Below are 27,660 nucleotides of genomic sequence, written 5' to 3'. Positions count from 1 at the left end.
TGAACCCATAAAAAAACATCCCCTTTTCCCCAAATTCCTGTTGAGGCGACGTACTGTATGTTTTATGGCCCTTTTCAGGCATCCGTCTGTCACTCATCACTCACCGCCCAGCCCCGGCCATATCAGTGACAGGCTGTCCTCTCCAGACTCCAAACACACAGTCCACACACAGTCCACACATCCATGCACCGCGCCAACAACAATGCATCCAACAATGTGCTTCCCCTGCAGACCGATGAGCTCCAGAGCTGTGGCTCCGGATCTGCGGCTCCGCCTGCATGCCATTGGCTGCCAGTCGACCAAAGCCAGAGCTAGCCGTGTTGTCTGAATGATTCATCTGGCGTGTGCTTGTGGGGTTTTTTTTCTGGCATACATAATTCTATACCAAATGGGGAAGATGGAGTAGAAGCTTAACGTAAACACAGAAGGGAAACGGACAGCATCCAGTTGATACAGCTACGAGAGTAATCTAAGATGCACAAACACCCATTACATTTTCATACCCGCGATTAATATATTAACTAACACTCAATATTTGGCACCCAGAATCCAAGCCTCAAGAAAGGAAAATGTATTATGATTCCACGCTGTTTTTGAAGCAAAAAGAAATGTGGGGGAAATGGGCCTTGGCCCTCCTGAAGCTGCCGTCCGTCTCTACCGCGGAGTGACTGACCATTGACTGATCGAGATACAGATAGATTGGACACTTCATGCAGTTTCAAAGTTTGAAGACTTTGTCGAATCATTACTTTTTACATCAAATGTGTCCTCTGGATTTCTGTGTTATGTCTCTTACATTTCCACAAGTAGTTTTTATTATTGGTGAAGGCCACGGGTCACCGACCTTATTGAAAGCGGAGAGCTATTTTAAGTAGATGTACTTTCAACAGAATAAAGTGTCCTTCTTGAATAATGAATTGTGCACGCAAAAAATACCCTCTCATTTGCATCACCAGCTGCCTACTTTCACCTCTAACGTCATTACTATTAATGTATGTTTATCTTTATATGTATTACTATGGAGGTGGACGCAGAAGGTAGAGAAAGCCAAAGGGGCACCGGCGACTTTGACCGACTGTGTTTTACATTTAAATGAAGTACATTTTAAGGAGGTGATGTATTTCCAGCTACTCTTCTGTATTTTTATTAAACAAACATCTAAAATACAAATGAAATCAACATAATCGTTTTCAACGTTTGCTTAGCCGCTGATCGTTGGTGGTGTAGTCGATGGAGTTTAGGTTTAAATGTCAATCAGTGATTTATTCCGTGCAAATGAAAATTATTTCTTAATTTACTTCAGTGAAAATAAGCTCAGCTAATCAAATACATTTTAGGACTTGATTTTTTTTATCATTATACATACATCAATCACAACATTAAAATAAATAAAGACAGGTGAAGTGAATAACAGTGCTCACCATTGTTCCAATGGCACCTGTCAAGGGGTGGGATATATTAGGCAGCAAGTGAACAGTCAGTTCTTGAAGTTGATGTGTTGGAAGCAGAAAAAATGGTCAAGCGTAAGGATCTGAACGACTTTGACAAGGACCAATTAGTGATGGCTAGACGACTGGGTCAGAGCATCTCCAAAACGACAGGTCTTGTGGCTGTTCAGGTATGCAGTGGTTATTACCTACCAAAAAGTACTCAAAGGAAGGACAACCGGTGAACTGGGGACAGGGTCATGGGCGCCCAAGGCTCATCGATGCACGTGGGGAGAGAAGGCTAACCCATCTGGTCCGATCCCTCAGAACTGGACCATGGAGCAACGGTGGAGGTGGCCTGGTCTTGATGAATCACGTTTTCTTCTGCATCATGTGGATGGTCGGGGTTAAGGTCCGATCCGATCGAGCATCTGTGGGATGTGCTGGAACAACAAGCCTGATCCATGGGGGCCCCACCTCACAACATTCAGGACTTAAAGGATCTGCTGCTAACGTATTCGCCGCCGCCAGCTCCTGTCCGGGCTGCAAGCAGAGAGCGTATGGGGGGACAACTGTTGTCTTCATGGGGAAATGGGCAGATTAATTGAAATTGAGTGCAGAGAAGAGAACAGACACACGAGCTATGAGCACTTAGCATGAACGCCAAGGTAATATTGCACCGGAGGTATGGGAGTTGGTGAGCCTGTGAATGATTATGTGTATGCGTATGGGGGGCGTGTGGGGTGTTGCACTCTTTGGGAGACAAAGGCAAAGTGAGAAAATAATAATTATCGAGTGACTAATATGTAAATGCCAGCTCAATAACACCTGTGGATAACGGCAGCCATTAGCGAAGACTAATGCAGCACTAATCATTTTCCAACTGAACCCCACTGAGAAATACTGCGCGTGCACCCTGACAAGCAAGCGTCTGTCGCTGTCAGTGGTGCTGAAACAGCCCGGAACAAAGCGGCAGACAGGGCTGAGGAGCTGGCTGGGGTCCTGACGTTGCTCAGGCCTCTCACAGCCCTGCACCGCTCACTTAGGCCCTGTCCACATTTTTTGAAAACGTAGTATTTTCTCGCCATTTTGGCCAAAACGGTGATCTAGGTCATGAAAAACTTCAGTTGGGAGTTTTCAAAACTATAACGGAGCTTCTTGAAAATGCTGATGCCATGACCTCAACTTGCGTCAGGAACCTACGAGCGACAGCTGACGACCGCTGTGTTGTCCGCCGTGACTCCTTTCAAAGTCTTTCCAACTTTCAGAATCGCGTCCATACCGTGTTGTGAATGAATGTCAATGCATTCATAATATTCACAAACAACACTGTATGGGTGCTCCTAATGTTCCTCTGTGGTGTTTCACATCAACTTTTATGACATATTATCACCCCCTGCTGGCCTGGTGTGCTTATGTGAGCGTTTAAAATTATTTTTGTGTACTTGTGTGGACAAAACGCAGTAGGTGTGGACAGGATTTTTTTTTTTTAACGTAGAGATGGAAAAAAATGTTTTTAGAAACATTGTGGTGTGGATGAGGCCTTAGAGAGAGATGATGCAGATGCAAAGAGGTATTGGTATAAAATTTGTCTTTGTCTACGTCCCCTCTCCAGTTCTCTCCACCTTCATTCTTCAGTCATGTCATCCAAGGACAGTCACGCTATCTGTCGTTGTGACCCATGAGTGTGAGAATGTCTGCACTTGTGTGTGTGTGTGTGTGTGTGAATTTGTCTGTGCTGACATTACTGTGGAGATAGAACGGCAAAGTGGAGTGAAGGGAAAGTTGAGGTGACAGCAGATCAGCTGCCACTCACCTTGAGTGTGTGTGTGTGTGTGTGTGTGTGTGTGTGTGTGTGTGTGTGTGTGTGTGTGTGTGTGTGTGTGTGCATGCGTGCGTGCGTGCTTGCGTGTGTGTGTGTGTGTGTGTGTGTGCGTGTGTTTGTACGCACGTGTGTGCATGCGCGTGTGTGTCCGTGGCCCAGTTACAGCAAAGGAATAGCATTGGTGCATCCATGACAGGCCATCGACACCTGGTCCCACCTGTTTACTTGAAGTGGTCCACCTGTGTGTGTGTGTGTGTGTGTGTGTGTGTGTGTGTGTGTGTGTGTGTGCATGCGTGCGTGCGTGCGTGCTTGCATGCGTGTGTGTGGGTGCATGCGTGTGTGTGCTCCCATGTGCTAGTAAATAAACAGATGTGACAGATTGCAGGGAATGCAGGACACTTTATTACACAGACATATTTGAAGTTTGAGCTTCTGCTGTCCATAACTCATAGGATACAGCGACACCAAATAATGCACACACACACACACACACACACACACACACACACACGCAGGCTTCTTTGGGAACCCATCACAAAGCCGGAGGATTCATGGAGCCAGCGGCTAGTGTGTGTGACAGTCACCAGTGTGTGTGTACCCTGAAATATCTTACAATGCTGTGGAAGGATAAGTGGCTAGATGCAGCCAGACAGCACACACACACACACACACACACACACACACACACACACACACACACACACACACACACACACACACAGACAAACATAAACTTATTTATATCACTCGTTGCTCTGAAACACACGGAGAAGGACACACCGTGCGGAGACTAGAAGCTTTTATGACTTGAGTTGTTTGCCGCATTGAAGAGAGTGACGCCACTCTTCCACTACTGATGCAGATTCTGAATTCTTAACTTCCAAGTATCAACCCAGAGAAAGTAATTGCTCCTCTCCTTTGCATTTACTGAACCACGTAGACTTTGGATGGTTCGTTTGGGGTAATTAGAACCAAAGTCCTTTGTTCAAAGACCAAGTTGCTCTTCTATTTTGTTTCGGACACTATACGGTTCTTTGTACCGTAGGCTTTGTAACAGCTATACTCCTGGATACCAACACCCTATTTGAGCCAGGTTTCATATCAATATCCAATACCAGCGTTGATCCACATCGACACTGGCTCGTGTAACTGTTTACGACTGACTTGACTCTGAAATCTCTTCCTCCCCCTTCACTCGTCCTCTCCCTCTTCCCTTCTTCCACCGGGCTTTCCCGTTCCCGTTCCTATTTTTATTCCTCCTGCCCCACCTCCCCTTTTCTCCCTAAAGGCCGCTCAAACAGAGTCAGGAGATTCTACCTTAATTCTGCAAAAGCCACTCTGGCTTCGCCTCTGATCAAATAATCTCTGGCCTCTTTATACACACAGACATAAACAGACTCTCCCCCGCGCTTTCGGCCCACCTCCTTCTCTCTCTCTCTCTCTTTCTCCATCTCTCACGTCCTCTCTACTGCGGAGTAAATCAATGTCTGTCTAAAGAGCCGCTGCCTAACACAGTCAGCCGTATTTGGCAGTAAAAAAAAAAAATTGGCAGATTTTAAAAATAAATAAATAGATGATGCCTTCACTCTGTGCACATTTACACGCACACACCGACTGCAACCTCCAACTCAACTCCCACCGACATTGCAGCGCGTGCGTATACAAACCGCGCTATTCACATCTGGACAAAAGGCTGGGGAGGTTGTAGGAGAAGACGATACATGAGCGGAAGCAGAGCGAGTCGCACCTGAAGGCAAAACGTCTCAGAGGAGCACACCATGACCGTAAGGGTTTGATAACTAGCTGTCATGCAGAAAAAATGACCCTTTTGATCCTAATGCCGTCCGACCATTTGCATGTGCAAAGACACAGACTCATAATACTATCCTGCTGTGCTACGCTCATACATTGGCAATGGGACACGTTATAAGCAAAGGGAACAATTAGCCACAACATGGAAAGTAACAATTATCCGGCTGAGGGACTCAGCCAGAATGTTCAGTGTCAGTAGATTTATGGGGCTAGCACACTATGGCTAACACTAAGCCCTTTTCTTTTTTCTTTTTTGGCTCTCTAGTGAGCTGTTAAACTGCGCCGGGATCAGCCGGCTGTCCCCGAGTGCTCGGCTTTCTGCTTGGAAGTTGTGGAGGCTCAGATCAGCGGGGGGGACACAGACGAGGAGCGTGTTGTGGGGGAAACTGTGGATCAGTCACAGCTGGATCTACGCTGTTATTTCATGGATCTGCAGACTGCAAAACATTTTCATTAAAAACAAAAATGTGACCCGCTTTTTATTCAGGTTTCAGGGGCTGGGACATTTGTCATTGGTGGACGACGCAAAAGACGCCAATCTTACAATTTGCCTGTTCGCAGACGGGTATTAAATAACAGTGTGTATCTGGAAAGTAATAAGGCCGCAAAAAAGGCTTTCCACCGACAAAGAGTCGCACCGAAGGTAAGGTGAATTAAAATACACAACGCTGGTAATGAGCTATCTAAATTCAGAGTTCATATTACCGGGAATTATACAAAAGCGGAGCTCCAGGCAGCTCTAGTTAAAAAAAAAAAAAAGAAAAGGGAATTAATAATTTCAAAAATTACGAGAAAATAAATGCTGCAGCAGGAGACTCTCTTTCTCCGTTGAGTACACAGACAGAGAGAGGGAGAGACAGAGAGAGAGAGAGAGAGAGAGAGAGAGAGCAAGAGAGCAAGAGCGAGAGACAGAGAGTTGGTACCGGGGAAACCTCAGCATGCATCTGCGAAAGCAATAACTCCTTTGTAAACGACATCACCTCCTCGCCCAGTTTTGCATACCGGGCGGCTGCCAACACACTGGCTTCACTCTATCACTCTCCCGTGTGTGCACGGCAATGAGAAAAAAAAAAAGAGCTTGAGGAAAAACACACGCAAACACACACACACACACACACACACACACACTGGCTGCTCTAAGCTCTGTTTGCTGAGACTTTGCCACACACACTGTAAGAGCATGGACACGCACACTGACAGTCTGAATGGATGACTTCGTGGGGGGTGGCAGTGAGCGGGATTAAAAGAAGTTCCAAGTCCACGGTTTACTAGAATGAAACGGCGGCTAAACAGAAAATGACAGGAGTGGCGGTGCTTCAAAGTTGGGGGGGGGGGGGGGGATACCTCAGCACACTTGACACAGATGTTTCATTACGTTTCGCTTGTCACATTTGGAAAATTAAAGCGGAGAAGAAGAAGAAAAAGACGAGAAGAGAGAGAAACATGGAATCTTTTGGAAAATGGAAAAAAAAAATTCACTCTGAGGTGCAGTGCCTCCTGTCGACAGGGGAAAAGAAGGCATAGGACGGCCAAAAAGAAATATAGAGCCAGCCGGACAGGGTCAGTGTAGCATCCAAACAGGAGATTGTACGGACAATAAACAGCCCCCCTTCCCCCTCCTTTTTTTTCATCCCAAATTTGGCCGTGCTGGACTGTGGCCCAGGGGACTCAATTAGAACCGTGCCGCGCCTCATATTTCCATCCCCGTTGACTTGGTGGTAATTTGTTTACTTCCCAGCCAGGAGCCGGGTAGGAGAAAAAAAAAAAAAAAAAAAAAAAAACCCTTCCTGCAATACGTCTCACTGTGTCTCCGGCTCAGGCTCATTACGTCGGATGGTACGGCTGTGTCTATCTCTCACACACACAAACACGCACGCACATGCACACACACACACACGCAGGCACACACACACACACACACACTCACACACACACGCACACAGTGCGTGTGAAGCAAGAAGCTTGACCTTTGGATGGGGCCGGGTCGCGGTCTGCCTCGAGGTTTCGCCGATATATTATTTTTATCCCTCCGGATCACAACCGTGTGGCCACCGAGCCCAAACCCCCTGCACGGTATGTCAGGTGGCAGGTGGGGGTGGGGGTTGTTGAGCAGTCTAGGGCTCACGCCTGATGGTGGCTAAACGGGAAGGACAGGTGTCACCTTGTTATCCTCCTGCTCCGTAACTAAACGCCCAGCCCGTTATGGGACGGGGAGTTGATTAGCGGGGAGTTGTTGCCAGGTCGACTCACCTGCGGCACGAGTCACGCTCACCAGAGGACAGAGCGTGTCCCTGCGAGACGTTGGCGGGCTGGTTTGTCTTAAAATTAGCTCACTCGGGAGCGAGATCTGTTTGCCACGTTGTTTTGTGCAGCTCTTATGCCTAGCATTGAGTATCAGTGGGTTTGTAGCAAATATATTGGGTATATTTTGTCATGATCCAGTATGACAAACCAATAAATGTCAGAGCATTTAGCACGGGCGTGTGCAAGCCATTGTTAGGATACCGTAAGTACAGTAAATAAGTCAAGTGCAAAAAATGAGAAAAATGCTCCTAGGCGAGAAATGTGTTCTGAAATAAAATGTCCCGCAATGCTACAGCTGTAAAATGTGCCTTTTGACAGCATCAGTAAGACCAGTCTTGTTTCAGCCAGGACTAGCCTAGGGCGACTTCCAGGGAGGATGCAAACTAGACACACCCACTATCCACTACCAACACGACGCATCATTGCTCGATTCACTCTCACCTCGAGGATTAGAATACTGCAGGTCCACTTCAAAGTGGCTGCATCGCACAGTGAACTTGGTCTTTTTTGGGGGGGGTTAATAGGGAGGAAAGTGACACACACACACACACACAGACACACACACACACACACACACACGCACGCAAGAACGCGCACACACACACACACACACACACACACACACACACACACACACACACACACACACACACGTCCCGGCAGCGCACGGGTGAACGATCGCTGCACCTTCCCACCGAAAACCAGAGCCTCCAAAGAATCATGCAAAGATGGAGAACAAGGCTCGGATCCAGCATGAAACCAAGCAAATGCATGCGCCAGAACACGTCTGTCAGCGTGGTCCGCGCAGCGTGGGATCAGCGCGGAGCGGGAGGGCGGGAGGGTGTGCGGGGTGCCCTTCACCTACCTTTGCCGGTGTGCGCGGCGCACAGCCCCGCAGCGAGGAGAGCCAGCGCGGAGGACAGGCTCAGCATCTTCTCGGTCCGGGAAGAAGATCGACGATCTCCTTCTTCTTCCTCCTCTGTTCTGTTTCTTTGTTTCTTTCTTTCTCGCTCCCTTTTTGGATCAGCTCTTCTGACACTTTCTCTCCGATGGGAAACGGATGTATGAGCTGGTGTACGGGGGGGGAGTGGGAGGGCAGGAGCGGCACCGATCCGCTCCTTATCGCAGCTTCGCTGGTCGGTGCGCAACTAAAAGTGCGTGTTTGAGACGGGACCGGAGAGCAGCAGCACCCACCCGGACTGACAGGATGGAGTGCTACGTCACTGGGAGGAGAGAGATGGATTCAGATCCTTTTCTTTTTTTCTTCTTTATATATATATATATATATATATATATGAGATAGCAAGCGGGGGATATCGCTATCTCATCCTCCCATCTTCCACTGAGCGTCAGTGTTATCAGTTCACTTCGCCTGGTTCCCAATTATTCTTACAGGGTTTTAAGGAAGTACAATGCTGTCTGCCACGATCCGGCGATCAAACATTGGATTAAGGGCCAAAAAACACCTTCACCATGAGAAAAAAATAATAATACATAGTGTGATAATCCTAGTCCAATAGCCTAAAGATCCCATTAAAGTGGTAATCCGTAACATCATATAGTAAAATAAAAAATCACATATTTGAAACTTGCAGCTGGCACTTTTTAAGGAACAGTCATTCAATATATTTCTGTTATGCATGCACTCCTCTATATGCTGTTTCAATTGTCGGCAATGGGGTCCGCCTTTCCCAGCGAGAAGGCTAGGAATACCGACACGCTCTCTAGAAGCCATGGTGAATTTCATAAAGCAGAGTAGCTACAGCAGTTGTGATCAGTCAACTGTCGATATGGGTGATGTGATATATGAACGTTCAGAAACAGCACCGTCGGACGGAGAAATATCCCCACCACCTCAAGTGCCCCAGAAAAAAATGTAAAAAAATCAATCAGTTTGACCGTCTGAGAGTATAGTCAAGGGTAAACCTGGATGAAAAAAACATAGCAGCTTTTCAATGGAATTCTGGGACTTGAAATCCACCCAGCACAGACGATCTCATGGATTTCCACTTGGCTGGAAGTTTGTTGATAAACACAGCAACCCTTATAAACGGGGGTCTTTATCGGTAGTGTGAACATGTGTGACTATGATTTCCCATAGAACCCAAACACTGAGCTTCACGAATAATTACGTCCAGTTTCATGCCCCCCTGTTAAAACACTCTATTCTAAGCCGTATGTGACAGATGGCTATAATTAGAGAACTATACGACATCTTAAAATTTGTAGATCACACCATCCACTAAACAAAATACTTTGTCTTTTTTGACCTTTACAAAACAGCTCAGAGAATCCAAATCCGATGTATCCCTGAAAAGAAACAACCACAACACCCAGCCCATTGTGCCTTTATGTTTGAGAGAAAATACAATTTTGCCTTCATAAATCCGCGAACAGATACAAAATCATGAATGCGACAAGTAATAGCTGAGAAGCAATTTTGCATCACCTGAGGGCTGAGTGATGTGATGCGGCTATTTGCGGGAATTTTAATAGCAATTACTAAACCGGTGAAATGAGCCCATCTGGGAAATCTGGTGGTTTTTTTTGTTTTGGATGTTTTGACGCTTTTCATTATTGACACGCATCACGACTGATTGTCCGACCCCCTGGATGTTTTACATTTCAAGTCATTATACAATGTCACATTACATTGTGTGGGTCCAAAGAATTATCACAATGAAAACTACATTTTTTTTGATTGCAGAGTGTGGGACTATTTGATAATGAAATATGGTTGATTTTCATGCTGTTACTGATACAGTCTGGTAAACCCAAATGCAGGACACAACAAGGTCTAAGAAGTAGTTGCAAAGTTTAATGTTGAACAGGCAAAGGATCAGGGTCCAGGGACAGACAGGGAATCAGGGTCCAGAAACAGGCAGTGAATCAGGGTCCAGGAACAGGCAGGGAATCAGGAACAGGACACAGGCTCAGGAAACAGGCAGTGAATCAGGGTCCAGGAACAGGCAGGGAATCAGGAACAGGACACAGGCTCAGGAAACAGGCAGTGAATCAAAATCAGGAAGCAGGCAGGACACAGGAAGGGAATCAGTATAAGAGAACAGGCTGGGAATCAGGGTCCAGGAACGGGCAGGGAATCAGGGTCCAGGAACTGTCAGGGAATCTGGGTCGTAGACAGGACCGAGAATTCAATACACACAGAGACACAAAGACACAGACACAACAATCTGACGGAGACTGAATGGGGAACAGGTTAAATACAAGAGGAGTGACGAGGAAGGTGAAGACAGGTGGTGAGATTGCTGACTGGGGACAAGTGATCAAGGGCAGGGATGTAAAACGAGAAACAGACAGACAGAGGGAGGCAGAGAGGGACCTAGAGACAGACAGAGGGACCTAAAGACAGACAACATGCAAGAGCAGGGCAGGATCCTGACAGAACCCCCCCTCAACCCAACATCGGGCAGATGAGCTGGGCTGCTCCGGAGGACGACCCTGTAGGCAGGGCCACTCAGGAGGGCGGCTGAGCGGCTGGACGTCAGCAGGGGTGACCCCTGGCTCGGGACCAGGAGTGGACCGAGCCTCGGTAGAAGTGGAAGGCAGCTCAGGAACAGGAACTGCTGGACATCGGGAGAGGCAGTCAACGGCTCGGGAACTGGAAAGGACTGGACTTCGGGAGAGGCGGCCGACGGCTCGAGAACTGGAGCGGAGTGGACCTTGGGAGAGGCGGCCGGCAGCTCGGGAACTGGAGCAGACTTGAACTCAGGAGAGGCGGCTCGGGAACTGGAGCAGACTGGACCTTGGGAGAGGTGGCCGACGGCTCAGGAACTGGAGTGCAGTGAACCTTCGGAGAGCCGGCCGACGGTTCGGAAATGGAATGGACTGGACCTCGGGAAAGGCAGCCGACGGCTCAGAGAGGCAGCCGATGGCTCGGGAACTGGAACGGACTGGACCTCGGGAGAGGCGGCTTACGGCTCGGGAACTGGAACGGACTGGATCTCGGGAGAAGCGCCCAACTGCTCAGGAACTGGATCGGAGTGGGCCTCAGGAGGGGCACCTGATGGCTGAGGAACTGGAGCAGAGTGGAACTTGGGAGAGGCAGCTGATGACCCAGGGACAGGAATAGGGAGAGCCTCAGAAGGCTCGTGGCAATTGGCCGTGGCAGTGGGTGCTCCATGCAGTGATACTACCAGTGGTAGTATGTGGTTGTGGTTGTGGCCAGAGATAACCCAAGACAAAGGGTTTTGGGGGGAGTTGATGAGATTAAAAAAAAACATTGTTTCCTGGTGGTTCCTGGACAGGAGCAGCTCGAGGGGGAGGGTCTGGTGCTCTATCCAGGTCAGGTGTGACCCCGTCAGTCCGTTGACCTCCAACGGCACGGGAAGAGGAACAGGCGTCAAGCCCAGCTGGCGTGCCACTACCAGATCTAAGAAGCTCTCGTCTGCGCCGGAATCTATCAGGGCCGAAAGTGGAAGAGTCAGTCTCTTGCAGTAGAGGGTGGTCGAAAGGTAAGGATGGGAGGGGGGACTGGAAATGGTTCGACTGGAACGTACCTCCAACGAGTTGTCGGACCCTTCCGGCCGGATCGGGCAGGTGGCCCGGAGGTCTCCATACTGCAGTACAGACAAGAGCTGGTCTGCATGCGGCAGGTGCCTCCCAGCACCACTAGAGGCCGCTCGTCCCTCACCTGCTGCTCGTCCCTCCGGCAAACTCCACACACAAACCTGAGACACATCATCATCAACCGCTGGACATATTCGCCGGCTCACCAGTCACTCATTGCCAGATCGTCAGCTAACTTACCCGAGTTTGTATCTCTCCTGGCTCCTTCCTAGTCTGTATTATCCAAGTATCTCATCCTTGTCTTAACCTGGATGTCTCCTCTCCTTGTTCAAGTCTTTCCGTCCTGCCTCGTCCAGCCTGGTTCTCAGTCACTCCACCTGGAACCTGGATCCCTCCTTCCCAATCCTCACCGGTCCTGTCCTGTCTTGCTCCACCTGGTCTGAAGTCCTGCTGGCCCTGACCTGTTCTAACTTGACCGGACCTCTCCAGTCATCACCACTGTGTCTCCGAATAAAACTCCTTTGTTTAACCCTGTCTGTCCACCATCTCTGTGTCGTGCATTTGGGTCCCTCCTAGCCTTGATCATAACAGACGGAACAGGAACTGGGCGAGTCTCAGCATGATCGGCCAAAGACTCAGGAACGTGCTGAGCCTTGGCATGGGAGGCTGACAGCTCGGGAACAGGGTGAGCCTCAGCAGGATCTGCCAAAGACTCAGGAACATGCTGAGCCTCTGCAGGGGAGGCTGATGGCTCTGGAGCAGGAACAGAGCGAGCCTCAGCAGGATCGGCCAATGACTTAGGAACATGCTGAGCCTCAGGAACGGGCTGCACCTTGGGAGAAGGGGCCGACGGCTCGGGAACTGGAGCAGAGGGAAGCGGAGACAAGGGGGTGCTGGACCCCGGGGACTGGGGAGCGCCGGGCTGCAGAGACTGGGGAGAAACCGACCGTGGAGACTTGGGGCGGCCTCTGGGATCCTTGAAAACACGCTTCCTCCTGTGGAACTTCTGAGTGTCCCTGGAGAAGAAGCCAAGGTGTGACCCCCACAAAGGGGACTGCTGGGGATCCTCGGGCGCTGGAACAGGAAGGGTGAGTGCCAGAACATCCGTGTCAGGACTGGGGGCTAGGCCAAGGGTTGGTTCCAGGCTCACAAACCCGCATCTAATTGACGGGAGTGCAGGTGGGGGGCAAGCAGTCCGGGGTGCCTGAAGGGAATGTCCAGGCCACGAAGCATGTTGACTAGAGCAGGCGTACTGCTAGCAGGCTGGTGACTAGCAGGCCGGCTAGCAGGTGAATCTCCCGGTTGGTCCCTGATGAGGAACCGCCTGAAGTCCACAAAAACCTGGCTGCTGGGTTCATGTTTGGTCAGATTGCTCTGTTACGGATATGGTCTGGTGATCCCAAATGCAGGACAAACAGAGTTTTAGGAGTAGGTGCAAGGTTTAATGTTGGACAGGCAAAGGATCAGGGTCCAGGGACAGACAGGAAATCAGGATCAGGAAACAGGCAGGGGACCCAGAGAAGACCTCCCCTCGTCCCTTCGGCGTCTCCCCAAGATCTTTCTCTCGGAGCGTTGATGACACTTTTGGGTTATTTTCTCCCGCTCCTCTTTCGCTCCTCTTTGATGCCGTCTAAAGCACGCAGGAGTCGGGAGCAGAGGCGAGGCCCTCTGGCCCTGGATCTCGCCTCCTCACACGAGCGGAAATCGGGTCAGAAGTTGTTTTTCCCCCATCCGCATGGCTCAGAACTGTTTACTCTACTCTGCATATTTTTAAATCCCATCTTTTTTCCTTCCAGGGAGGTAAATCATAGTCCATAACTCAGTAAACATCGGTTTCCGTATTGTACAACTCTGTACATTTTTACTCATTCTATGTGCTGTCCTTCCAGTACTTTTCCACTTGACTCTGTGCTGCAGAGGGGCTATAAGATGAGACAGAACCCTGTCTCATCGCTCATACCTTGGTATTAGACCAGAGTGCACCATTGTTGTACCTGTTGTAAAAAAACTACTTAAGCTCTGTACGAACTTTACTGACTTTGTTTGTCCTTTCCAGGCCGTCCATCGTCTTTTCATTTGAGACTATTCAGTCGCCCAAGGTGTGTTGTCTCGAGTCTACGTGTTTTCTTTTCTATTTTTCACTTTGTCTGGGTTCTCTGGGTTTCCTCGCTCTCGCAGGCAACACAGGGCGGCTGATGGATGTGAATAGCGGGCCGCCCTTGGTCCAAGATGGACTTGGCTCTCACTCAATAGGCTTGTTTGTGAGGTTTTGGCAGCGATGTTCGTGAGCCCGTGTGCACCTGCTTAGGTTTGTTGGCAGTACGCTAGCGTACACTGAAGTGTGAGAGTGTGTTTGTTCACCCCCCCTTTTTTTTTTCCTTGGAGGTAGCGGGTTAGCTGACCGTGACCGGCCCGAGCAGATGCAGCGAGACAGGCCCCCGCCTTCCAGAACTGTCTATCAGTCGCAGGCAGACAGAGCTCTAAAAAAGGATTGGCTTGACCTTTGGAGCACATTAACCTCCCAAACACACACACATACTGAAAACTCATTGGCACGCATGCCTGCACAGCATCATCAGACACATTCCTGTTTGTTCTCAACCTCCATCGTTCTTCTTTTTTTCCCCCATGAACATATATCCAGCCAAGTGAAAAATATGTTGTTGTTTGAAACAAAATGAAACGTGCGTCAGGTTGTTTTTATGTTGAGTAGACAAGTTGCTGGTTGGATTTTCAATCCAGCCTCTCAGCGGCTCCCTCACTGTGGTCGTTGGAGGGCAGAGGGTGCGACGGGTCACATTAAGCATATATGCCGCTGAGAAAGGGAGTAAACCTACCGTCTACAACCTTACAGAGCGGTCATAATAAAGAGCAGTCGGAGACTTCCAAAAGCATGCATTGTGTTTTGATATTGTGGATTGTACTGTACTTGTACTTTTTCCCCCCCCTCCTCAACGCCATTATGCTCAGCTTGCATTGTTTTCAGATTCACTCTTGCGTCAACCCACTCTCATTATTTTTTACCCACAGTGTTGTGGTTGAGCCAGCAAGATCAGCGTTTGAAAACACAGAGTAGGGGGCGGACCATCATATACAGAAGAAGGAAGTTGAAGAAATTGCCCAAAAATTGTGTATTTAGATAAATAACACACCATCAAACTTAATTTATATAGCACATTTGAAACACGAGGATGTGTGTTTCAACAATGTGCTCTACACTAAAAAAAAAAGAGAATAAAATACAAATAAATTAGGTATTGCCAACGCATCCCATCTGACCCCTACCCTGCCATTAATCACAAACACACAAATAAAATGAAAATAGACTCAATAAAGCACAGAGGGAATGTATTTAGTTTGCTTTTAAATAAAGATACTTCCCCAGTCATCTGGCAGTCTGTTGCAGCTGCAAGGCACGCAAAAGGCCGAAAGGTTTTTTTTTCCATTTTTTATCTGCTAGTTTGTGTGCTATCACCGGGTGCGTTGCATTACATTTCACTGCATATATGTATTGAAGTATGTATATGTATGTGACAAATAAAAATCTTGAATCTTGAATCTTGAATCTGACTGTTTTAGTTGGCTCCAACATTATAAGCATGGTAAGCTTCCTCAGTAAGCAAAAACTTACTGAGGAAGTGAAGGTTCGAAATGAGCCTGTCGCTGCAGATTTTGACAGATTTGTTTTGTTTTTGTTTAAGAAGGGTTTAATATCTGCAGCCTTAAAGGAATCAGGAAAAGATACCAGATTTCAAGGAGGCGATAATGGTTCAAAGTACATCAGAGACAGAAACACGTTGTAAAAAGTGTGTTGGGAGGAGAAGGCAATGAGAAAATGTTTAAAAACAGCCCTTGTTATGTTGGTCTGAGGAGTTGTTTAATGCAAATATGGTAGGTTTGGGATCTCTAAGAGTATTTAACAATTTTTATGTGTGCAATAAAAATAACAATTTTCATTTATTTCTATATGTGCAAATTCAGAGGCAGAGCGAAATTATTCTTGCCTTGATGATTAAACAGTTTATCAATCTTGAATTGATAAACTTATCATCTTGGAAATATTGATTGTCTAGAGCGTTTCAGTTCCTAATTGTGGCTGCATTACTTATTCTTGCAGATGTCAAAGTTAACAATATGTCTCACAGTATCTCACTTTGTGTTAAATGCTTGCCTGGTGCTTGATGGGGGAATCGTCCAGATATCTCCTTTAGATTGTTCAAAATTTGTCACTATGGTAATTCAGATTCTTTTACTTTGCCCCAGCTGACCAGGCTAAAGACTTGAGTGCTATTGACTCCAAGAACTCAGATGCTTAAGAGTAATAGGGACAACCTTTACGTTTTTTCGTACACAGGATTTGGTCCCATCAAAGCTCTTTGTCTCAAGAAAGATACTCTGGAAATCACATACTAAATTAGTCAAGCATTAAAGGGCATATGTTACAAGCCCCCTTTCAGAGCTTTATGGGAAAAACCTGATTACACTGTATTTGTATGTGTGATGACAACAGGATGTATTGCCACATAGCTCTTCTGACAAAATATGTTGATAATAACTAGAAATGAGTCAGCTTTCATTGAAAGGTAGTCGTTACAATAATAATAATAACACTAAAGTGTGGCCACGAGATCTTTATCACATCATACATTTCTTCTTTTCAAGCACATTAAAAAGGAACAGTATGACATGTTTTAATTAACATTTTGAGAAAAGAAAGAAAACAAATATATTTTGTACCTTATATGCCACCAGTCCAAATATTGAATGGTGCGTGAATTAACCTACTGTTCAAATGTTGAAGAATCATCGTCTTTTTTCTTCCAGAAGGAATCCAAAGTAAAGTAATATATCAGTGGATCAAAACAGCAGTTCACACTAGCCAGACATAATGTTGGTCTGATGTCATGACCCTTATGCCTCCAGGCGTTCAGGAGCAAAGACACAGAAAGTGGCAAAAAAAAGACAATAAACATTACCAAGTTCATAACGAAGATAAGCATGACGTTCATCTTGTTGTTGGCCCTTAAGAAGGTACTGGGATGCCCTCGAAGATTCCAGGAAACCATGGAGGTAGATGCAACATTGACCGCCAGCATGAAGAACACTAATAAAGACTGCACATAAGCCCATGCTGGTGTACTGTCTTTGCAGCCAGGAACATAGCAGTTCGTTGAGTTGCAGTCGCGTTTGCCTTGTGACATGTAAATGCCCTCTGGGATGGTAGCTATCAATAACCAGAGCCAAACCAAGGCACAGGCTTTCCAGGCCTTGGAGTTGGTTCGCAGGAGGCGTGATCTTAGAGGATACACCACCGCCAGCAGTCGGTCCACGGCGATGAAGGTGATGAAGGTGGAGCTGGAGCGGATGTTGTTCCGAAAAAGCATGGTGGTGAAGACGCAAGCACGTATACCAAAGGGCCAGTTGCCTGTAGCATAGAAGTAGACTCTCGTTGGCAGTGACGTCACCAGCAGCAGGTCGGACAGAGCCAGGTTGACCATGAAGACAGCGCCAGGGGACTTGAGGCTGTGGTGGCGTAATAAAGTCCACAAGGATCCAGCATTGAGAGGCAGACCCAACACCATCACGCAGCTAAAGACCATAGCATAGGCCATGTTATCTCTGTTCGTGCCATAATCCTTGAAGGTAGCGTTAATCATGTTGTACTTCTGACGAGACGAGCAGCAGTAGGGGAGACCACTGCAGCTAAGCTCAGTTCCTTTGATTGTCGCATCTATCTAGAACAGTGCGGAGGGAGGTTGAGCTGTTCTCTATTTAAAGAGCAGCATGCATTGAAAGAGGAAACTGAGCTCGAATAGACCCAGGAAGTGGTTTTAAAGCCAATTTTTGACAAAATACCGTTTTCTTCCATTCAGTTGTTTTAAGCATAGATTATAAAAAGGAATTCACAAGATTTATTTTTTGATTTGAATTTGTGAAGATGTAAAGCATTTTCACACCTTGTAGTGATCTTATAAGTGTGAGACATTTAAATTAATACATAATTGTTTAGAGCATGGAGTTTCCCCTGAGGAGATAGAGGCTGCCATATCTTCTATGAAAGGCAGAGGGCGGCTGGCCCTGACCGGTTTCCGAATGAGTTTTACAAGGCATTCTCCAAACAGCTTTCCCTATTGCTATCTTTATTCCTTGCAGAATGTCTGGAGAAGTCAACTCTAACTCCTAAATTTTATCAGCCATCTATCTCCCTACTTTTAAAGAAAAATAAAGACCCACTAGAACCTGTATCTTACAGGGCAGTGTCACTTTTACTTTACATTATATCATCATTTAGCAGACGCTTTTGTCCAAAGTGACTTACAATTATTCATATACTGATGGACACGGCCCATCTTGAGGAATTAGGGGTTAAGTGTCTTGCTTAAGGACACTGCAGCACGCTAACAGGAGGAGCTGGGGATCGAATAAATGTGCTATACTCTCCTGCATCAAAGGACCCCGAGGTAGTGGTCTCCTTTGATGCAGAGAAGGCATTTGATCAGGTTGAGTGGGGCTATTTGACAGAAGCCCTTCAAAGATTTGGATTTGGCCCCAAATTTGTGACAGGGTCAAAGTAAAATATGGAAAAGAGTGAGTTGTTTCCGCTAAACAAAGTTTCCTTTAATGGCTCATTCGCACACTTTCAGTTCAGAGTGGTACAGAGCCAATTCACATATCTATGAGTAAAAATAATACCCATGTACTCAGAAAGGTGCTGAGACTTATTCAGGGAAAACATTGCTGCTCTAGTTGATAGCCTCAAACAAGCTTTTATATATTGGAAATTGTCACCTCTTTCACTCATTGGCCGTGTTAATATTTTATATATATTTTATTTATTATTTTTTATTGTACTTGTTACTAAACAACCTCCACCATATTGTGCTATGTCAAAAGAAAATCCAATAAATATAATAAAAAAGCAAAAAAACAAATGATGATGAGGTATATACACACACACACACACACACGCACGCACGCACGCACGCATGCACGCACGCACGCACGCACAACTGACGAGATGCAAATTGTGAACACTATATACAATTTAACCTATTTACATTAATATAAATATAGATTTTTTTCCCCACCTTGCCACTCTGCTGCTCAAGTCAGAAATGATTCTGCAATAGCTACTCAAACTGTGTCTTCATCTGCCCCGAGTGGTTCATACATTACGAAACAACCATTCTCATTTTACTAATCAGTTAACTAATCAATCGTTCTCAGAGTTTCATTTCAAGACTTGAGAGTACTTTTAGAGACGTTTGGGGGTAACTATAGCTTTTATTCTTTTTTAGGTCTTCCTTTTGGGGGGGGGGTCCCACCTTACTCAAGACCCCCTATATCAACAACAAAACAAAGATATCAAGAACATGAAGCAGCCAGACCCCAGTTCAGACACATTGAAATGCTTTAATAAAACTTGTATTTCACTTATGTGTTCAGTATATTTAATCCTACAAATCAGCAAAGTTGAAAAGTGAAGTGTTCTGAACTCTTTGCTCTCAACTCGAGGAGAAAGCTCTTCCAGCTAGATTTAACCTTTTTGAGGGACTGGAATCAAAATGGCTCCAAAGGCAGCAATTATATGTTGTTTTTAGTTTTTTTTGGCAACCCGAGACTTCATAAATGACAGGAGATTGTTTGGAGGTGTGAACTGTTTGGCTGGCTCGTCAATGTATCCCGCCAGGGCACAAGAGAAACCTAAATTGATTCTGCCGCTAAGAGCAAGGAGGCCATTTTCTCCGAGGCCCTGATATTTAGGAATCTCGAGTGCTTTTCACGACAGATAATCTTTGCCGTTAGTGCTTCAGCTAAATACACTGCTTTAAAATGCTGCGCCTGGCCCCCAGTCAAAAGATGGATGGAGAGAAAACGCGTCTGGGAGACCGTGTGCTTGTGGAATAGGTGCGGTGTTTGTTTGGAGAAGCTTAAGAAAACTCTTCTTGTCATTCTTCTCTTACGCTGCTTTTCCTCCTTAATCCAAATGAATCCCCTTATTCTGCCTGTCAATCTTGCATTTTATATCCCACAAACCCTATTACAGTGCGTATATAATAATGATAGCATCCCTGTGTAAATGTCACTCTCTATGAAAAATCCACTTAACGGGAAAAGGATAAAACGTGTTATTAGAGTAATGAGGCGGAGGCAAACACGGGAGACGCAGCTCGTCGGCACATCATGCAGTCCCATGGACGTTCACACCGCACGTGCCGGACTGACACGAAGACTGTAACCAGGTGAACCCTAAAGAAAAACTCCCTCACTCAGAGTCATTCATACAGAGAAAAACCCAACCTCGCTGTGACCTTTAGCTCTGTGAGAGAGAAAGTGGGGGGTGGAGAGAAGGATACAGAGAAAGAGAAAAATGGGAGGAAAAAGGGAAAAGTTCCAGAGCCTGGAGGGAGGGTGATTGAGCGGCGGCGCAAACGGCAAGGGAGGTTGCTGGAGAGATTCGCGCTTCGTTCACTTCCCCCTTTTCGAACGCCGTGTCAGCGTGGCTGGCAAAATGGGGCCGGGGTAATGTAGGGTGAGAGGCGCTGTGGGGGAGTGTGGGGGTGGGGCATTTTACCCCTCCATTTCTAATGAAATCACTAGTCCATTGTTGGGTAGCATGGGGTAAAGTGCTACTCTCCCGCGACAGAAAAGGGGCACCGATGCCCACCACTGGGCAGACTTCATTAAAATTTCCATTTCCTCATCGGCGGGAGTCACAATGCCACACTCCCTTTCGCCCCACAGGGCAAATGTGTGTGGGCGTTTGTGTATAAGAGTCAGTGTGCAGTTGCTCATAAACTGTTCATAAGCTGTCTGTGTGTGTGTGTGTGTGTGCGTGCGTGCGTGCGTGCGCACGGTGAATGATGCACCCGTAGCGGTTAAGAATATGGACTATCTGGTTCTGCTCCTTTTCTGTCATCTCACAGAATAAAAACACATGTCAACATGGCTGCTCACACATGAGGCAGACTCATTCTCTCTCTCTACCTCTCTCCCGCTCTCTCTCCATCTCCATTTTTTTCTCTCCGTCAATCACCTCTACAAGCCGCTCAAGTTGCTGACCTCAAGGAGCCATGGATTTAAGGAGATTATGTACTTCAGACGCTTTCTCTGCCATTACCAGCGGAGCCAAGGCAATTAACCTGCTTCATATGCCTTGTCTGAAGCCGGAAAGAAAACAAGTTAATTTATACTAAACAGCCGGGACCCCGCTTTCAATATTCGGGCAAAAAATAAAGGAGGTTTTCCCGAAAAAGCACAATGGTAATGGCATAATTGTGTGTTTGCCGTTTTTTCCAATTAGCGGCTGCCATCTTCCATCTCAACAGGCCCTGGAATATGGGCTGACTACCTATGCAAATGAGCAGAACGCTGTAATAAAGCTGTCAACATAAAGAAACCAGTTTAAAATTGCAAACCTGAGGGGAACTGGGAAAAAGTGTGGAAACCATCTCGGCTTCAGATAGGTTTTCTTCAGATGGTTGGTTGGTTCTATTAAACTCATGGCAGTTTTCGAGTCAAACCTCCCCTACAGAAAGGCCAAATGAATTGCAACACAGTTTGAAATGCAAAGGGAAATATTTCACATTCTAAATGTCCTTCATCGATTTGCCAGTATAGTTTGGTCTAAAAAACTTGTTTGCTCAGCATCGCAAAGTTTATTTCTTGAATGTCACGTTGCCTTCAGCCCTATTGCTGGTGGCTCAGCATCTCTTAATTCCTGTATATGTGTGTGTGTGTGTGTGTGTGTGTGTGTGTGTGTATAATCGCATAATGCCTCAGTAGATTTGGTGTCGGTGGGTGGTTCACACCACGTTGAGTGTATATAATGTATTTGTGTGTTTTTACATCCAGTCACTTAGGGGGGAACCGTACCTCATTTAAAACCATTCAGAGCTCATATACGTCGTTGCCTGTGAGATTTTTAATGAATATGCATCGGCACAGCCACATCCTGAGATAAAATTAGATCCGAAACAAGATAAATAAACACATCCTTCCCATGCGCTGGGCGTCACTGAAGGGAAGTCTTCGCACTTTATTCCATGCTAGTGAGGCATGTGCATAGCGATGATTGCTAACTTGAAAATCAAAACGGCTGCATTTTAAAGAGGAACAGATGAGACGCAGTCCCCCATGCATCCCCATGTTTCCAGGGACAATAGCTGCAACTGTAGTGGGAGATAAAAACACATTGCAGAGTGTGTGTTTGTGTGTGTGTGTGGGGGGGGGGGGGGGTCTTCAACTGGTGTGGGCGGGATGCGGAGCGGCATGGCAAAAAACAAAACAAAAAACAATGCATAGGGAGCTGCATGCTTAGGACCGATAAGTCAGATTCAGGAGAAAAAAAAAAGATAGCGAGAGAGAGAGAGCGAGAGAGAGAGAGAGAGAGGGGGGGGGGGGCAGGAATAAGAGAGGTAAAATTGGAAGGTGTGTTGTGAAGGAGAATGAAGTGATTAAAGCAAACAATCCCGGCAGAGGTGGATGGGAAGGAAAAGGAAAAGAAAGGGGAGAGGAATTGCAATGCATGGGGGAGGCAAGTGAGTCAGGGGTATAGGGGTAGAGAGAAAGGCAAGTGGGGGGCGGGGGTGGGGGGGTTGAGAAGGAGAACGAAGAAAAGAAAAGAAATCTAGTTAATATCCCTGACATGCTCAGTGAACTCTCTCTTTCGACTGCTCTCTGCAGTGTTACAACATTTGCAGATAAGGCCATGAGAAAGTAAGAGAGAGACGGCAGCGGGTTATGTGTTTGATGGGTTACATTATGGCTCTGTGTGTGTGCGTGCATCTGTGTGCACGCACACACACACACACACACACACACACACACACACACACACACACACACACACACACACACACACACACACACACACACACACACACACACACACACACACACACACACACACACACACACACACACACACACACACACACCAACCACATCCCCACAGAAGCTGACAGCACAGTGTTGAAAGCCAAATTACAGATTGTTAACAAATTGTCCCCTGAGATTGATAACCCCAAGATTGCAAAATAGACATTGACATGACCTTTGAACAAACCTTTGCTCTTAGAAGTCAGCACATGGACACCTTAAATCACGAGCACGCACACACACACACACACACACACACACACACACACACACACACACACACCCCTAAGTAGATAATCTCCCCTCACAGGCATCTACCGAAGAGAAAGCATATTCCACGGTGAATCAGTTAGCCCAATCCCCCAGACGGGTTTCGGCTCTGACTAATTCTGCTTCTTTTTGTTTTCCGCTGTGCCACTGTCAATCACATCCACATCCATTGAGTCATCCACAATGATGACACAGTTACACAGTTAGACAGTTTCAAGTGGCGTCTCTACGGCCTCTTTCACTCCGGGGGAGGCGCGTTGAGTCTTTCTTACCGTTTTTGCTCTTTTGATGCGTTATGCCAGACATATGCTCGTCTATGCTATTTCTACCTCTGGCCCACAGCCCACATCCTCATGACAGTCTCAGAGTTGTGTTGCCCAGCAAAGTAGTTTACAGAGAGAAAATGTCAGAACTCTCACCGGAGCAGAGGCTAAGGTTGTTAATTATACATTATGTCACCATCTCTGACTCACTCGCTGTCTTTCACTCTCTGACTATCTCTCGCTCGCCATCTTCCCCTCGAGGGGATGGGGGATGAAAGGATGAGGAAGCTCGCTCAAGACAAGGTACAATGTACAGGTGCGACAAAATACTGTGGGAATCCGATGCAGGTTGACACAACTAAAGCAGTAAGTATTCCAATAGACTCCGATCCAGCAGGTTCCCAAGGTGTTGTCGGTTGAGGGGGGAGGGAAGACCGTTAAGAGCATCTTTGCTACCTTATTCTACACGCACATGGCTCTATAAATAAAGCACTTTGGGAAGACCTGAGGACGAGGGAGAGGGGAGAAACTGTACCGCTTTAACACTGAAGCTGAGGCTTCGTACTGCGCCGCCACTAGCACTGGATAGAAAAGAAAAAGAAAGCAAAGCCCACAGCCCTCACCCTCCAGGCGTCTGTCCTGCAGGAGGAACTAGACAGGTCTGGTGATTGGAGTGTCAACGGGACAAGGTGCGCCAAGAGGCTTTGACGTGTCTTTGGCAGCGCGGTAGCATACGGGCCGCGCTAATCACTGTGTAGGCAGCGCTATTAGTGCAAGGCGTGGAATGCCGTTTCTGTAGGGACCAATCAAGTAAGAACAAACGGCGAGGGGAACTTAACACATACGTGTAGGCGCATACACTCAGTGTACCAGCCCCCCTCTCTCTCCACTCTCCATCCAGTCTGCCTGGTCTAGTTGTGATTGAGTATTGGGGGGCCATTGTCCTGCGGGATGTCTTCGTTAGGTGCGGCTGCCAGCAGAGCAGAACAGAGTGCAGACGTTTTAGATTGATCTTCTATTCCCACAATGAATCAATCTTGTAGTGGGAGTGGGGCCCTTTGTTTATTCCTCAAGGCCCTTTTTTCACAAAGCTGGCCTCCCTCTGTTCAAGCTGCTATACCTCTGGATGCGTCCCTTTACATCTTGTAATGGGTAACTCCCTTGATGTCGGAGAGATACGCTGCCATTGCGATATCAGCGGGAGCGTGGGACGTTGGCACAAGGCACAAAGCGAGTGCAAGACAAAGGGAGCAAGGGAGGTGGAGGAGATGATTAGGAAAAAGAACAAAAACATGTGATGTGCCAGCGCACCTGGGTCTCTATTTATGGTGTCGCCTTGTTTGGTCAGCTGACGCCGCATCCGACTGGTTTGCTCTCCAGAACCCCCAGCTGGTGAGCCGCGTGGATTTTGCAAAACTCGCCAGTGCAAAAATCTGCCCGTGTAGTTTGCTGTGCTCTGAAAAAAAACATCCATGCAAGTCCAAAGGAGTTACAGCGTGTTGTTTGAGTCCTGCAGCGAATATCACCCAGGGGTTCAATTGGGATTTGTAAGGGTGGGATTAGTCGTGTCGGTGAGGCAATAGTCCAAAGATCTTGGTGGCTACTACGTAAATGCAGCACACTACAGGGGTTAGCTGGACTTCTTTCATAAGTAATCATTACTCTGAAGGTTATTCACAGCCCCTTTATTATATTCAAAAGCTTCCTACAGCACCTTTCAAAAGTTTCTCAAATACCGTATAAGAGTGACGCATATAAAGTGTGTGCATCTCAACCTTTCACAGAAGCCTGAAAGTATGTGATGCATTATTAATTAAATCCATATTGCCTAACGATAGTAAGCATTTGACTTATTCACTATTTACTCTTGAATTCACTATAACTAGACCTCAACTTACAATAATTAATCACAAAGAGGCGACTCAAACCGAAATACAAATGATTCCCTCTTTATGGCTACAACTGAAGGCCTCTACGATGGCAGGTCTTTCATGTGTGTGTGTGTGTGTGTGTGTGTTTGTGCAGCAGGACATACACATCCTTTCTCTGACATGGGTGTATAAAGCAATGATCTACCATCATCTCTGAATCCAGCTCTTATACATCAATAAGTATAATGTACCTCTGCTCTCCCAACGCACGCACGCACGCACGCACGCACGCACGCACACACACAGGTTTGATAAATTGAAGAAAGTCTTTACACATAATAGCCTAATGTGATAAGCATTGATCATGGTTTTTCACCTCGATTCATTAATAGATGTACTCTGGTCCCATATTGCCTTTTCTAAATGATCTCCTCGGTTATGAAACTGAATGTCCGGTCCACCGCGAAACCATAGAGATCCATCTTTACCCCCTGCTCTGCCGCTGGCCCATGCTGCTTCATCCGTCAGGCCCCACGCCGCCCCACCTCTTCAATACACTTCCCACCTCCTGAAAGAATTCCTGTTCTTAAAATAACCCCAGAGAGTTAGAGGAAGTGATAGAGCACAGTAAGAAAGGCAAATGCAAGAGACAAATGGACGTAGAGATTAGTGCGGCAGTTGGAGGGCATTGGCCAGCATGCCCTCTCCCAGTTTGTCCTCGTCAGGTTCTTAAATAGAACTGAGATCAATTATTCATCAGGGTCCATAAGTGGCAATGAGGAGTTTGCAGCGATGGTTGCAGCCTGGACCGGCGGCCATGGACTGCATGAGCTTTAGACCAGAATTAATAAGAGGGCACCTTTGTGGATGTTTTGAATGTTAAAGAAGAGTAAACAACAAACAACAAAGAGTAAAAAACAAACAAAATACATAAACATAATCCTAATAATATAATAAAAGTATAAACCGCAGAATTTCCTATCGACAACAGCCATTAATCAGCCATGACCTTATAATGACTACAAATTGAGCAGCCCCATCACCACCACCCCAACTCCCCACCACCCACCTTCAGCTGTTTTCACACCAGGCCCATTCCAACCCATCGGCAACATTCCTCATACAGATCGGGATGTTCTGGTGCTAAATAAGTGAAGGAATGCCATCTCATTAGCGACGCTCTGCTCTGCATCTACAATTGGCTCCGGAGAGATAACGGTAGCACAGGGGGAGAAATGGGATCACAGATGGGGGTGGGGTGTGTGGGGAGGCGGGGTTAATATAGCTTTTCACCCACACTAATTTTCTACGGACCAAGGAGCCATCCGCACTGATACCTGTCGCATGGGAGCCACTCTTTGAACTTCATTCATTTCAATGACAGAGGGGTCAGAGCCAGCCCAGAACGCCTTGCGAGAAAAGGTTCAATAGACCTTTGAGGCACAAGTGCAGGCATCACATGTCGCTGTAATCGGCACAAAATGGATGACAGGAATGACTTATTGTATCTTCGTAGGCCAGCTATGAAGAGGTTGTTCTTCCAACACAAGAAGATGGAGAAGTTTAGAGGGAAAATAGTACTTTACTTTGGTTGCCCGAAACTTAAAAACACGTACTGGCCTACTTTTTCTTGCGATGTCTGCCGTGTCTTTGCAGCAACCAGCGCCTGCTACGTGCTTGGCGGTCCTTTGTGTGAACGGCCTCTGAGGAGATAATCTGGGCTACTAGGTTGATTGAAAACTCAAAAACAAAAGGAAGGATTTTAGACGTGCGATTCTTCCTCATTTAGCTCCTTTACTCCGCATCGAAGATGTTTACGCCTTCGAACACGGATCAATAACTGGTTTCTAAAAACGATTCTTAAAACAGCCTGCAGACATCTTTTGCGTAGGAGAAAAAAATGATTCCTCCTTCTTCACAGTCACAATTCCGCAACCTGCTGTTCCCTTCCTGCGTTCCTCCCTTCTTTCCTCCATTTCTTCCTGCCTCCTTTTCCAGTTGTCGTTGTACAGGACCTACTCTTTGCTGCCCCAGGGATATAGTGTTGACAGCTGAATAGTCCCCTCGGCTCTGCCCAGAAGCCTTGGCTGAGGTCCGTCTGGACGCCGCTCAGCCAAACATAAGAGGTCCTCTCTCGGTGCCAGCTGCTCTTTTTTCCTCTCCTCTCTCCTCTTCTATCCTCTAACGCTCTGGCCTGTACCCAGAAGTCAAAACGGCAATGGAGAACAGTGGTGGAAGAGCTAGCATGAGCATTACTTGGATATGTTAGACAGGTGAATGATGAACTTCAGGCCACATAAGGCCATGATCAGTTTGAGGCTTACTCTACGGTACTCTTGACCCTGTGCGTTGACAAATTACGCAAATGTTCCCCTGAGGTAGTCGACTCCTGATCCTACAATTGACTATGATTTCTTAAGCTGCTTTCACACATGCACTGCAACCCTGACATTATCCGGGCATTACCCAGAGGAGCTGTA

General features: G+C 46.8%; 2 protein-coding genes across 2 annotated transcripts in view; both read right to left on the bottom strand.

The window, feature by feature from the left end:
- LOC307234884 (calsyntenin-2-like) overlaps positions 1-8,300 on the bottom strand; it is a gene marked incomplete at both ends in the record, with an annotated part of 245,052 nt that extends 236,752 nt beyond the window's left edge. Inside the window, one exon of the mRNA XM_080006750.1 lies at positions 8,234-8,300. Coding sequence (XP_079862876.1) covers positions 8,234-8,300 — 67 coding nt within the window. The remainder of the gene's footprint in view (positions 1-8,233) is intronic.
- An 8,376-nt stretch (positions 8,301-16,676) lies between these two features.
- On the bottom strand, positions 16,677-17,552 carry LOC307234883 (lysophosphatidic acid receptor 6-like; the record flags this gene model as incomplete). Its single annotated transcript, XM_080006749.1, has 1 exon — positions 16,677-17,552. One exon carries the CDS (start codon positions 17,550-17,552, stop codon positions 16,677-16,679), a length of 876 nt encoding a protein of 291 aa, XP_079862875.1.
- Between the last annotated feature and the right edge of the window lie 10,108 nt (positions 17,553-27,660).

This window comes from Zeus faber, assembly GCF_960531495.2.
Source record: "Zeus faber genome assembly, chromosome: 9".
Classification (NCBI taxonomy): Eukaryota; Metazoa; Chordata; class Actinopteri; order Zeiformes; family Zeidae; genus Zeus; species Zeus faber.
This window is presented reverse-complemented; position numbering and strand designations above follow the sequence as displayed.